Source organism: Onthophagus taurus, chromosome 6 (assembly GCF_036711975.1).
Source record: "Onthophagus taurus isolate NC chromosome 6, IU_Otau_3.0, whole genome shotgun sequence".
In the NCBI taxonomy this organism is placed as follows: Eukaryota; Metazoa; Arthropoda; class Insecta; order Coleoptera; family Scarabaeidae; genus Onthophagus; species Onthophagus taurus.
In genome coordinates, this window is record NC_091971.1 from 23,903,063 (window position 1) to 23,918,003 (window position 14,941).

Below are 14,941 nucleotides of genomic sequence, written 5' to 3' on the forward strand. Positions count from 1 at the left end.
TTTACTAGGTTTGCATGTACTTGATGGACGTTTGAACGCTGTAAATTACAGATTTTTTTGAACAATACGTGAACATAAGTGGATTGGTAATAATGGTCCATTTGCTTGGCCACTTAGATCCCCCGACCTTAATCCATTGGATTTCTACTTATGGGGTCATATGAAACAAATTGTGTATCAAGTGGAAATTAACACACGATAACAGTTATACAAATGGCTGCTACTGAAACAAGAAATCAACCAGACATTTTAATTCGAAACAATATTTTATTAGCCACATCAAATTGCCCCTCAGCTCGTACTTAACAATTTTCCAAGCAGAAGTTCTTGCTATAAACTTCTGCACCGCTTTGAATCTACAGAAGGGATAAAAAGGTGCATCCATAAACATTTTCACAGATAGTCGGGCCGTCTTAAAGGCAATTCAGGCCTACACGTGTGACTCCGCACTGATCAGAGAGTGTACCAACAACCTGAGAGAACTCGCTAGGGGCAATGATGTTACCCTATGGTGGGTTCCAGGTCACAGCAACATTGAGGGCAATGAGAAGGCCGACAAGCTGGCCAAAGAAGCAGCAAACACGCCCTTCATTGGACCCCAACGTGGTTGTGGACTACAAAAAAGCCACCTAAAACAAATAATCAACAACTGGGAGGTTTCAAAGATAGCGTAAGGCTATCTTATTCCAAGTCCAAGGAAAGAACTTCCAGGTCACAGACAAGCGAAGAGTATGATAACTCCGTCGCAAACAAAACCAAAGAGGTTTTATGCCTCAGCAAAGGGGATCTAAGAACGCTCTCAGGCTACCTGACCGGCCATGCGCCTCTAAAATACCACCTCTTAGACATTGGACAAGCTGAGGATCAAACTTCTGCTGAACATATACTGTGCAATTGCGTCGCCAGACACAACATCTTCGGTAAAACTCCCCTGTAACCTACCGACATAAAGGTTCAAGACCTCAGGACAATACTAAGGTTCATTAAGGACCTACATTTACCCTAAACCTTTGGAGGGCTAAAGTTACAATAGATCTTATAGGTCGCGGTAACGAGAGGGTGGGTTTAAAAAAAATATATTTGATTTCGGGTTTATGAATGCGCTTTATTCTGCACTATTGCCATATCATGTGGATTCCATTTTAAAACGGTTCTCAAGACTCCCTCTGTCTCTTCGTAATCATTGGTTTCTTCCAATCCTAAATTTCTGTAGCCAGTTTGACATCCAACTCTCCTAAAATCCTAAAGTCGCTGGTCTTTTCCAACCCATCGTCATACTTTATCACCCTTCTACCTGCTTCCTCCCTCATTTTCTCCAGCTTCAATTTCTCTCTCGCTATATGTATATCCGGGAGTCTCCTAGCACAACCCCCTCCAATATCTCTCCAGAATCTTCTCCACCTTTTTGTTATCCTTCCAATCCCATATTTCCGCTCCATACATTATCACACTCCTCGCCAATCCATCTAACATTATTTTCCTCCTACACACACCTTTTCCAAATATTTTCCCTCCAGCTCCATAGCTGCCCCAATAATTTTCTTGCTTGTTTGATTGTACGTAAATTACCTAATTTTCTGCACCGCTCATTCCTGTCTCCTTTTTATGCCATCGAATGTATCTTTTCTGCCCCACCACATCTCCCCAGTTCTGCCTCCTCTTTAACCTTTCTTTCAAATGCCCTATATACGCCGCAATCTCGGATTTAATGACCATCCTACCTCAACCCTCTAGTCGTATGAAATCCTTCACTCATTTCTCCATTCACTCATTTCGCCAAGGAAATTCCTTACCAATTCCTCCATCTTGATTTTCCCTAAACCTTTTTTCTGCACTTCTCCTCTTCACATCCATTCGCTGACACTTCAAACAATTCTACCTACGCCACTGAATTCTTCGTAAAAAGTAGCCCATATAATGTTTTATTTATAATACTCCATATCTTTGATAATAAGTGAAATATTCGCGATTGTCGTTTTTGCAAAATTTTCAGTTTTTGCCGATAGGGCGAAAACAAAAGATGATAGCTGTTCGGAGTTTTCGGCATTAACATTTTCTCGAAAAACGAGATCACGACATGTAAGCTACTTTTTTTCTATCTCTTTTAGATTCGGAGATAGCCTATGCGGACATCGAAATTGGGACACCTGTACTTATTTGTACCCCTTGAAGTTTGTTGCAGTCATTCAGATACCCTGTATATTAAATATCTATTGTTCACTCTAAATGGTGTATTTATAGTTAAAAAGGTGGTTCTAGCATAGATGGGACTGAAATGTAATGTAAAACCAATTTCAATTCGAAATGGAAGAATATTTTTCTCCGATCTACATATATTTCGTGTCAACAAACCATTAAAAATTGCCACCCCCAAAAGTCTGACCCCATGGGGGTATGAATTCATCTTTATCTAGTAGTTGAATTTGAATATCCTATTGCATTTACAACTGTTTGTAAATTAAAAATTACTCACACTAATTTCTTTGGTGTGTTTCATGAAACGGAACATAATAATTACGGTTAAACTACATCTACCAAGAAAAAAAATGCATGTTCCATCTTCTTCTAAGATCACTTATTTATTTATACTGTATAACAATCTTTTTTACAGTGTTCCTTTCTCTAAATCAACCACAATTTTAATTTCATATACGCTTTATTTTCTAATCTTTTCTTTCGAATCAATTTCAATTTGAACACATTACAAAAATTTCCTCTTTTAAGTTGAAAAAGTAGACGAACCATCGTAATTTTACAGTTTGTTAACTCGCTCGGTCGTTGCCTCTTCGGCACTCCGATCACGTACAAGTTCTGTTGCTGCTGGTTCAAAAAGTGTACACCTCCTCATTTCGATTTAAAAACGTTTTAAAACGATCCGATCGAATGCAAATTCGAACGCGTCTTCTCTGCGAATTGAGAAACGAAAACAGATAGAATACCATCGAAACGACATCGTCGTCAAAAAGTTTACGGTTAGGTGATTTTCTTGTCTTAATCCACTTATTTTACAACTAACCATGTGGCTATTAAAGTTTTTATTTTTGGTTGGCGTGGTTAACACATCGTTATTACATCGCTTGCACGCGATAATTTTAACTAAAAAGAAATTGTGATTAAAACTAAAACTAAAAATAGTTTCCTTTTAATTTAATAAATAAAATAATTCTTATTCTGACATTTAAAGTTGATTGTATAACGACTTTTACTTTCTCTATTATAAATTTTCCTTTTGTTAGAAAGGATCTTTTTCGTTAATGTTGATAAACAACCATTAAAAAAACGCGAATGAAAATAATAACTTTTTCTAGTTGGGGCTGGCGCTGTAGGTTTAGCGATAACGCGTCGTGGGAGGTTTACTTCACTCGTGTTGTTTTGAACTGTTAAAAACTGATTTATTAAACGAGATAACAACGCACTCTGATAACAACTCACGACTGGGTGCGGTTCGTGTAAAAGCTGAAAGGGTTTCGGAAAGTAACTCATATTATGATAAGTGAAACTAATAAAACTGATCTGTTTTCGTTTATTAAATCAATTTTGTATTTACGATGTTATTTAACAATTTCAGAAAGAAAATTTTCTTTAAATATCCGGTTTGTTTGAATAATGAAAAATTAATAAAAAAAAAGATAGCAATTTGCATAAACTGCAATTATTGTTATTACTTTTTATAAACCGCAAGCATTTACGTAAGTCCGGTTAGAGTCCTCAATCAAAAATATTTTGCGGTCATAGATTTGCAGAAAAATCGTCTGTGCGGCACATCAAGGTCTCGACGTTTTATAGTTTAACAATAACTTGTAAGTGGAAAATAAATAAAAAAAAAAATACTAAAAGAAAACTACTAATGCTAAAAGGTTGCACAATCAATGTCGAAGCTATCCGCCACACAAAACGTTTCATTTCGAAATAAAACGGACTGCTTTCCGAAGACGACACGACAAGACAAGGTAAACGTGTCGTCAGATAACGCAGGTATAAAAATATAAAAGCGGATAGGTTTTGCAAAACAAAGAGGTTCTTAAGAAGAGGTTTTAAAGTATTTTTACTTTAAGAAAACTAAATTATTCTTTGAAAAACTTTTTAAAACGAAACCTTTGTCTACAATTATCTTTAGATTAGATGACAAAGGAATTTCCGTCGATTTTATACTTTTTGAAAACATACATTTTCAAGCAAACACAATAACTAAAGCTAATTAATGTTAAGAATAATGCGATTTCAAGTTTTATTTGAATGTTAATCAATAATTAACGACTACCTAAAACAACCAGTTTTAATCGGCTTATTAAAAACGTTAAGAAGATTTATAAAATCCGATTTCGATGCTAAAATTAATACCTGCTTTAAACCCTTCTTTTTTATGATAAATTTAAGTACTTTTTAGATATTATCAAATAATATTAAGTTAGATGATAAGAAATATTCAATTTGATCATTTCAGATAAATGTATTATATCTAAATTAATTTAATAAACTCATTAATTTAGTACTTGATAGGATTATAATTTTTACGTGGAAGTTTCCTTTGTTGAAACAGTAATGCGAGAAATTGACTTCAAGTAATTTGTAACAATAACTATTGATTACAGAGAAAGACATAAAAGTTGGCAAGAAATGCATATTCTCGAGAGAGGGTGCTCCGTGCCAGATTAACTTTAAGCTTTCTCAAAACCCATATGATAGATAACTTAAAAGTTCGATTCATTGGAAAATTGAATTGCCGTCTAAGTGGAAATGAATTTTATTTCCTACTTAAAAGAGATTTAAATTGAAAATCAAAACTTAAGTAAAAATCTTTAAAAAATTAACTACTTTAAACACTCTGAGGGTTGCGGTACCTAATTAGAATTGTATTATTTATTTATTTATTTAATAAGATCTCTAAACTTATCGTTTAAAGCAACGTTTCCCAACCTTTTTTATTTTGCTGTCCATAAAATACAAGAAACAAATTACGCGAAATCGTATTAAATAAAATACTGTGCTATGCGAATGACACTATTTTATTATTGGGAAGCGAAGACGATTTACAACGACTTTTATACAAGTTTACCACCATTTCTATAGAGTTCAATATGTTGATATCGACCGAAAAAATTAAGTAATCAAAGCTAATCTAAATAAAATATCTGGATATACAGGGTGTCTTAGCGAGACCGGTCATTAGACGTTTCTGGAGTTCTGGCGAAAATAAAAATTTGAGAATTCAGACTTAAGTATTATCAATTACGATCTCTTCGTCTAAAATATTTTCAGTTTTCTTGCACTTCCGATTATACCGGAAGTCGCCACCAACTTTATTTTTTTAAATGCTGTATTTAAACCCTGTATATTTTAACATATTTGAATTTGTCTGTTTTGAAGGTTTATAAATAACTTTCCTTTTTGCAATTTGATTCGACCGTTCTCGAGTTATTCGAATTTTTCTAGAAAAATCTGCTCCAGCAGACATTTGTTCAAAAAATCAGAGAAGACTCGATTTTTGGGATATCAATTTAGGATTGAGAACATGCTTAAGCAACATGATGGAGTATGTTTTGGTGCCGAGAACTGTTGTCTAGAACGTTTGGTCACTTTACTATGGCACGTTAACTTTTCAAAATTTTGAAGTACCATAACTACACTTTTTAAAATGGCACCCCCAATATTTTATTTCTTAGTCGTCTTCGATGTCTCATTCTACATCTTTTATATCCCATATGTCTCATACCTAATGTTAATAGTTTGAGAGATAATTAGGATTTTTTGAAAAATGCACACATATCATATGGATGTTTAGTCTAGTGTGCCATGAAAAACAAGCCTTCTCAATGAGTTCTTGTCAAAGACTCACTTGTTTACGTCACTTGATGCATGTGAGCTAATAATTATCTGTTATGTCCCTTAATATTAGTACTGAAAAGAGTTAAAATCGATAACAATAACGAAAGTAATATTTACACAAATCAAGAAATTCTTAATTTATTTTTTGTGCATGAAAAGCGCGACAAAGTTCGTAGTATGATTCCCAGATCTTCTTTGGCAGCTCGAATTGAGGTGTTGGGACTGGGCTCGAAATAAGCCAAGGTATTCACCTCTTCCGTTGCATTATCTACTACATTTTTTGGTCAGTTTAACACGTGATTAATTCGTCCAAAATGCAAAAAATTTGCTTCTATTCTTCTAAATTTACCTTTTGTCATCGGAGATAAATGTGGATAATTTTCATCAAACATTCTGCAAGTTCTACTAAGAACTTCAATTTCTTCATTTGTATAAACATTATTTACCTTATTAATATCCATTTTAACTGGTTTTAGACTCACAAGCATCAAACAACCTAAGTCAAACTTTGACGTTCGTCAATAAGTCATTAAACATTTGGTTTCCATGGCACACTAGGTTAATATCGATATGATATGTGAATATTTTACAAAAAAACCCTAATTATTTCTCAAACTATTAATGTTAAGCATAAGACATATGGAATATAAAAGATGTAAAATGAGACGCCGAAGACGACTAAGTAATAAAATGAAGTTATGGTGCTTCCAAATTTCGAAAAGTTAACGTGTCATAGTAAAGTGACCAAACGATCTAGACAGCCGTTCTCGGCACCAAAACATACTCCATCATGTTGTTTAAGCATGTTCTGAATCCTAAATCGATATCTCAAAAATCGAGTGTTTTATGATTTTTTGAACAAATGTCCGCTGGAGCAGATTTATCTAGAAAAAATAGAATAACTCGAGAACGGCCGAATCAAATTGCAAAAAGTAAAGTTATTTATAAACCTTCAAAACAGACAAATCCAAATATGTAAAAATATACAGGTTGTTCCATTTAAAAAAATGAAGTAGGTGGCGACTTCCGGTATAACCAGAAGTGCTAGAAATCGGAAAATATTTTAGATGAAGAGAACGTAATATTCAAACTTAAGTATTATCAAACTTAAGTTTGAATTCTCAACCTTTTTGTTTGGCCAGAACCCCAGAAAAGTCTAATGGCCGGTCTCGCTGAGACACCCTGTATAAGACTTATTTATACTACGGAGACATGAGCAGGTACAGCAAAAACAAAACAAATAATAAGATCTGCCGAAATGAAGACACTCAGAACAATATGAAATATACAGGTGTCTCACGTAACTGATTCGTTAGAAGTTTTCAGGTTCCATTATTCGTATTTGAAATTTTGGTACCATGAGTTGTCATATTTTAATAAATTTCCCAATACGAGCGAAACTACAATAAATAAGTATAGAGTTTGTAGATAATTTGTAGAGAATTAAATTCCCTTTCTAGTAGGCTAAAAAAATATGGGGTGTTCCATTTAAAATTTTCTACTTTCTCGCCATTGAATATGGAGAAACAGTAATTCAATTTTTGACCACGCAGTATAAGATACTCTCATACAACAAATCACAATCTATTTGATAGTATCTGAAGAGTAATCGTGCCAATTTAAAGCTTTTTTGAATAAACGTTGGCTGGGATATGACGTTTTAAAGAGCATGATGAAATTTGCCAAAAAAAAACTTAAAACCAAATAAATCGAAAACGAAAAACGCTAGGTACCAATAACTTTTATCAAAGTCAACATATTTTTTACGTACAATTAAAAGGTGTAATAAAAACTATAGGATTCCAATTAAAATAACAAAGTTATGGTCTATTTCCGGTAGATCGGCAGTGGCGGCCATCGTGAAAATACTTTAGATCGAAAGTTCTGAATGAACAACAAATGCTACCAAACATTCAAAACTGTACGAAAACTTAAAATTTTTTTTACGAACCAGTTACGTAAGACACTCTGTATATCCTGTACAGGTGTCCACTAATTTTTGACTAATATCGACTTTTCATATAAATTTCTTGCCAAGATCGACCGAAGGGTTTAAAATGTTTTTTTACATAAACGCACCTTTTTGTTACCTACTGGCTTATCCTGTCATATTTACCTACCTACTTATAATAGCATCACATTTTTTCAATGAAGAAAATATGAAATAAAAAATCAGTTTATTTAACTCATTTATTAACATTTTAAGTTTTAATAAAGATATTAAATTGAGCTTCCAGGTGAATGTTTGACTTATTCGACACTGCTGTGAGCCTACAATCTTTTTAAAGTTCGATGATAATGGCATTTACCGTTGAGATAGCAATGAGATTTTGCTATAAGGAATAATGACGGCACTTAGACCAGAAACTAACTAGAAAAAGTAGATTCTAGAATAGCAGTTGTTCATCACGAGCTTATTCAAGAAACAATGTCAGCTCCCCGGTAAATGGACCATCCAATCAACAGAGATCCTTTACATCTTCAACGCTGTGGTAATAGTGGGCTATTTTCCCAGGGAATAAAGACCCAGCTAATGCGACGTTCTGTTGAGTAGACTACAGGATACTCTATTCAGGAAGAAGTTAATATCAGATTACCTGTTTGGCTTTAGAGCACAACATGGCACTGTGAAAGAGATTCATAGGGTCGCAAGAACTGTGTGAGATACGTTGGAGAATAAAAAAGTGTTGCACTGCTGTCTTCTTGGATGTTTCTCAAGCCTTTAGCTACCGCATAACAAGTCTATTGTTCTGGACTCATACTTAAAAAATAGATTCATTTTAGTGCGACAGGATAATAAGTACTCAACCCTATTTCAAATTGGATCTGGAAATCCGCAAGGAAGTTTACTTGCCTATTATTAATTTAACGGCTATTATACTAATAGCTGAAAACGGAGAAAATGTAACCAAGAACTAAGTGTTAATTTCGAGGCATCTCCAAGTCAGCGTGGAAGGTTTATAAATCGTAACAACTTAGTGCTTGGAGAAAAAACAAAAATTTCATTAAAGCTGCCAGAGAATTTGGATGAAAATAGGAAACTTCTAAAAACAAGAATAAATGTCAATACTGAGAAATCTATGCAAAGGAGTAGGCAGGGCCACACGGCGTGATCACGCTGTGATCCATTTCATTTTATTTTCACAACAAATCAAGTAATAAAGGAGCTGAAAAACGATTTGCTTTTACAAGGTTCAAATCTGATAAAATAATAGTAAATCGGAAAAAAGAGACTAATTTTCAATTTCAATTTCATGTCTACTGTTGGACATAAGCCTCGTCCGTACATCTCATGGCCTTAAGTCGCCATGATAAGTTCATAAAAATATCTAACTCCTAGTAAATTCTCTTCCTTCGTTTATATTATATCGTAATTGTATAAAAATTGTTACACACAAAAATGTGTTTTCTTTTCAGAAAATAACTTATAGTTCAGAACTCCTGCTAATGTACAGACTTCTTGTATAAAACGAAAGATAAGAAATAGAAAAATGTATTCTCCTAATTGTTACGTGTTGACAACCACTTTTTTAAAACTACATCATTTTAAGTCAATAACAACTGAATTAAATTATAGAAGTCACACATTTATGTGCTTTGCAGGAGGATTTGCGAACGCATAGGTATCAACCCAAAATTGCATAGCGAAAAATATAAAATGTGTCGCAAATCTTCACGTAAAATACAACAATGTATACAATATAAACATACTGCATAATATAAATTTATAATAACGTATTACATTACTTTACTGTATTTGTACAGGGAAGGTGGGTTTCAGACTTTGAGTAGGATCAATTTAATTTACGTAAAAGTGCATTATTTAATTAATATACACAGTGAAATTCCCGTAACTCGAATCACTAAGGGAGCGGAAGAAAACTTCGAGTTATGAAAAATTCGAGTTAGAGAAACACATTTAAACACATTTGAAGCTTAGTGAAAAGCTTGAGCTTACGAAAATTATTCGACTTAGAGGATAATTCGAGATATATAGATAAGGATATAAAAAAATAAAATAAAACTTACCTATTGGTTCTACACCGGATATGTGATCAACAAAGTCTCTTTTGCCCAAATATAATGTAAGTTTTCCATTTGGAGAGCTCTTCTTAAAAACTCGAAAATTATTAACCATTTTTCTTCTTTAAAAGATAGTCCTGGTCTGAACGACGGTGATTTCCTCGATGACCGGAAACACGTACTGACAGATTTCGGCTTACAAGCCGCTATGTATATACGGCATCAGGTAGGGCTTCTTCGTGATCCTGTTAAGAAAAATGCGAAAAATTAAGCGCTCGTAATTTGATTAGCTGAGAGTCTAGTCGACGCAAATACTAAAATCGTCACAAAAAAAAATAAATATCACCGCTGCACGAGTATTCAAAACGTCCGAGATATCAGAGAAGTCGTATTTCATTGCCGTTTTTTAACACCACCGTTTCCGCGAAGGAAATACGTAAAATGTGTGACGCTCACGAGAAAAAAAAAATATAAAAATAACGACCGCACGCGGTTTTAACCGCTGCCAATGAGGAATCTTTGCGACGAAAGAGCGCGGAATCGAACGGAAAACCACCAACTTGGTTAAAGCTTGTGTGTTAGCGGAGTTGTGGAGGCATTGTTGAATAATTTAGACGTTATCGAACGTCATTTGTTTACAGACTCGGGAATGTTGTTGTTAAGTAATCCCTTTGCTACTTTAATAAAGGTTAAATAACGAAAAATTATTATGCGTAAATTTACTTTATAGACTATAGATCGAAGAAAATTAAAATTAAACTTTTATAGTTTAGAGTAAATTAGAAATTTTTAAAGTTATTTAATGTTTACGTTGTTTTCCCATGCAACAATTTTCATTTATTTATAAAGCAAATGACGTAAAAGTTTTATAAAAGCTACAGAAATTGTAATTACAAAATTATCAAAATTCTAATTAATTTAGTATTTATCAATACTTGTTATTTCTTTTAACACAAAAAAAAAATGAGTTCATTCATATGTTCATTGAGATAAATACACAAATAAGTCCCGCAACCGTCTACGTGTCTGCTAATTTCACTAATCCTTCTGTAAATTAATCGGTGTAACAACAACAACGTAGTCGTTTTATCGTTACGTGAATCTGCTTCTGGGCGGATCTCTACGCGTCGCACTTGCACACAATAGGATAAAAAGTATAAAAAACAACACAAACTTTTACGTCATCGTTTTCGTTTAATTTCAAACTTTGCCGTGATATTGAAAGCATTCCGAACATGCATACCGCATTTGTTTTCAGAAATCCATTTAAATTTTCGCGTTATCTTACTTTTAACTTTTTCTTTAGCGTGAGTAAAGTTGGGAAAAATGTCAATGTTTACCGTTTATCGAGTTTTAAATAGTTTGGACGTTTCTGTTATCACCATTCTGTGATAATAAATGAATATTAATGGATTTTAACTTTGATTTTTTGTTGTTGCTAATAATAAATGTTCATATAAGATTATTGAGATTAAAAGGATGGAAATAACTTAATGTTTATGAACGATTCAAAAGACAGGTTTAAGTTAAGATGTTAAGACGTCATATGGATAATATCTTCGAATTAATGACTTATTCTGAGAAAATGTCTGCAAATAAAGTATTCAGTTGTTTTTTACTTTAAGTAGTTTATCTCCAATCTTCATCAAAAATGCTTTAAACTACATAAAAGGTACTTTAAGAATGTTACCTTCTTTCAGTAGAAAACAAAATAATATTTTTTTAGAAGTATTTTTGGATCTACTATACAGTGATATTTTTAATTCATCTATTTCATCGTCAAAATCTTATTCAGTTTATACAACAAACATTATAACTAAGAAAGTTCAGAGTCAAATTTATCATACAAACTGTGTCTCTAATATCAATTATATCTCACCCCACGTTTATAAGTATGTTTGACGAGTGTGAAGTTGACCATAGATTTCAGCCATAGATTTTAAATTGAAAAAAATGCGTGATCGGGGTATTTAATAGATTTAATTTCAACGGCATCGTATTCATGGTCGCCTCTTGTTTCAAATTCGAAAAGAAAATTTTCCTAACCATTTCCTATAGTCCGGGAAAATCGATTTTCTACAAACTTTCGCAAAATTCGGTCCGTTCGGGGTTTTTAATCGATTTAATTTCAACGGCATCGTATTCCTGGTGGCATCTTGCTTCAGATTCGAAAAGAAAATTTTCCTAACCATTCCTTATATTTCTAATTTTAACGGCATCGTATTCTTCCTAAAGAAAACAGTGGTGGGCTTGAAATGTGAGTCTTCGATGAAGTGTTTAACAAAACACGGGCATACATACATAAAAATGTTTTGGTAACATGAAATGTATTGGCTGTAAGTCGCCGGAGACTACGAAAAAGAAATAATATACTACTTTAATAAAATTCACGACAATTACAATCAGTATTTAATAACAGTTAAAGAAAAACAATTATTTTTCAAGTCAATTTGGACAGAGTTTTTACAGCATGTTCCATATGTGCCGATGTGGACAAGTTTATTAAAACCAATTTGGTTGAGAACTGGTTCAACATTTTTCTTCAATTCTCAATTAAAATGAATTAAGAGACAAACCAACCAGATTTATTCGTAAAATCAGAAATTATGTTCTAAGTGAATACAACGAAGTCAGATATAATATTAAAAGAACTAAATGTGCAACGCGCGCATGATAGCCTGCAAAAGAATTTGAAGAATCTTGGGGAAAACAAAAAAAATAGACGTATTCACACATAAAAGCGGCATACTCAAAGAAAGTTAAAACAGACCTGCCGAAAAAATCGTCTTATATTAATCAAATTCCTAATGTAAAAAAATTATCAAAAAATTATGTCGTTGCAAAATTTAATAACGAAAAGCTTTACTACGAAAGCTTTGATACAATCAATTGCAAAATGAACAAACAAGACATGTGGTTGGATAATTTAGTCGTTGATTATGCATTGAGATATTGCAAAGGATAAAAATATTAAAATATTTTGTCAGGGAGAAGAAGAAAATATTATGAACGGGTTTTTACCAAAAACAATTAGCAAATTCCAAAAATATTTTTTCCCTATATTACATAGTAGTCATTGGATGCTAATGGTAGCAAATATTGAAGATCAGCAAGTTTTATTTTTTATCCAATGACTATTGAAACTAGAAAAGCACAAACTTATTATGAACAATTGATTGTTGGATTGGCGATTGTTTGAAGCAAAAAGGATTTTCCGGGAATATAAGAAATGGTTAGGAAAATTTTCTTTTTGGATCTGAAGCAAGGTGCGACCAGGAATACGATGCCGTTGAGATTAGATCGGTTAAAAACCCCGAACAGGCCAAAATTTGCGATTGTTTGAAGAAAAACAATTTTCCCGGAATATGAGAAATGGTTAGGAAAATTTTCTTTCTAGATCTGAAACAAGAGGCGACCAGGAATACGATGCTGTTGAAATTAGATCAATTAGAAACCCTGAACAGGCCAAAATTTGCGGTTGTTTGAAGAAAAACGATTTTCCCGGAATATAAGAAATGGTTAGGAAAATTTTCTTTTTGGATCTGAAGCAAGAAGCGACCAGGAATATAATGCCGTTGAAATGGGATCGATTAGAAACCCCGAACAGGTCGACATTTGCTTATGTTTGAAGAAAATTGATTTTTCCGAAATATAAGAAATGGTTAGGAAAATTTTCTATGGCCAACTTCACACGCGTGTATGTTTGAAGATAAGCAATGGAAAGTTTTCCTACTGCAAAAAATCGACGACAAATACCAACTAATGATCATAGACATCAACACTTTTGCGGACACTATGATTTCGATAGTACACCCGTAAACGGACTAATTGACTGCATATGCAGTCGCTGTCCGCGAAAGTGTTAAACTAGATTTGTCAAAATGCGCTTTTGTGTGTACATTCGACTTCGGCTTAACCAGGTATAGTCATGCATTTGTCACGAACGCTTAGTGAAGGTCACTTGCGACGAAGGCGATGTTCATCTGATTTATTATTAGTGTGGTATCAATTGTAGCCCCTCGGCCGCAAGCGACCGACTTAATGAGGCAAGATCCTACATTTTCAATTCAGTTGCAATGGAGTATATATGATTACATGTGATTCATCAGAGGCAATTTATGTTCACCGATTTAGTGGGTTTTTCAGGGGGTCATCCCTTGTGGCTAGTCCAAAAACATAAATTGCATCCAAATACAGTGTAGAATATGTAGGTAAATTGATTTTTCGATAAACGGAGTCATTAGGAAATTACAGTGTTGATCAGACTATGTAGCTGTTTGAATCCCAACCGTGTTAAACCGTGTAATCACACGAGTACTGTAATTATGCTCTAGCCCACGTGTGATATACACCATTTTATCTACGACTGCTAAAAATTACTAAAAAATCAATTTCTTTAGAAAAGTCTATTTGAAATTTACAAAACTATTTTGAAATGATTGTTGACAATTTTGAATTGTCAGTTTCAACACCATATTTACTCATCTGGAATAAGTATTTCGAAATGTAAAAACATAACAATTAATGTTTATAATAAATAGTATTGTTTCTCTGTAAGTAGATAGCACTTTTTCTTTTGTATTGTTGCTCGTTTCAATAAATTAAGTCTGTGCTGATTAGGCTAAAAATGCGTTACGTAATGAAACCAGTGCGGTAATGAACTTCATTACGTAACTCAAATCACCTCAAGCACTTGAGTGCGGTAATGATGATTTATCCAAGCAGTCGTAGATAAAATAATTTACATCATCTTTAAATATTGATTTCTTCAATTTCTTACTTTTCTCAAATTAAAAAATGCACAAGTTCAGTGATCAAATATTATTTACCACAAAAAAATACTCAATTTTCGATATTACAGGCCGCTGTCGACTTGGGTTGGGTTGATAAAATTTTTAACTTTAAAGAAAAACTTTCTTCAAAGGACAACCAATACATATGAATTCAAAATAATAAAATATCTAAACGATTATAGACCTAATATTACAATAGTGGAAAATTCGTAAAATGTAATTCAATATTGCCCTCTTTGCTGCTGTAGAACAATTATTCCCTTTTGCAATTGACACAAATTTTAATTAAATTACGGTTT

At 33.2% G+C, this 14,941-nt stretch overlaps 1 protein-coding gene across 1 annotated transcript in view; it reads right to left on the reverse strand.

Annotated features, from left to right (window-relative positions):
* The window catches only part of LOC111416582 (arrestin 1), a 75,316-nt gene that overhangs the window by 34,302 nt on the left and 26,073 nt on the right, over nucleotides 1-14,941 (reverse strand). The window contains exon 2 of the mRNA XM_023048639.2: nucleotides 9,856-10,094. Coding sequence (XP_022904407.1) covers nucleotides 9,856-9,964 — 109 coding nt within the window. The 5' untranslated portion in view covers nucleotides 9,965-10,094. The remainder of the gene's footprint in view (nucleotides 1-9,855; nucleotides 10,095-14,941) is intronic.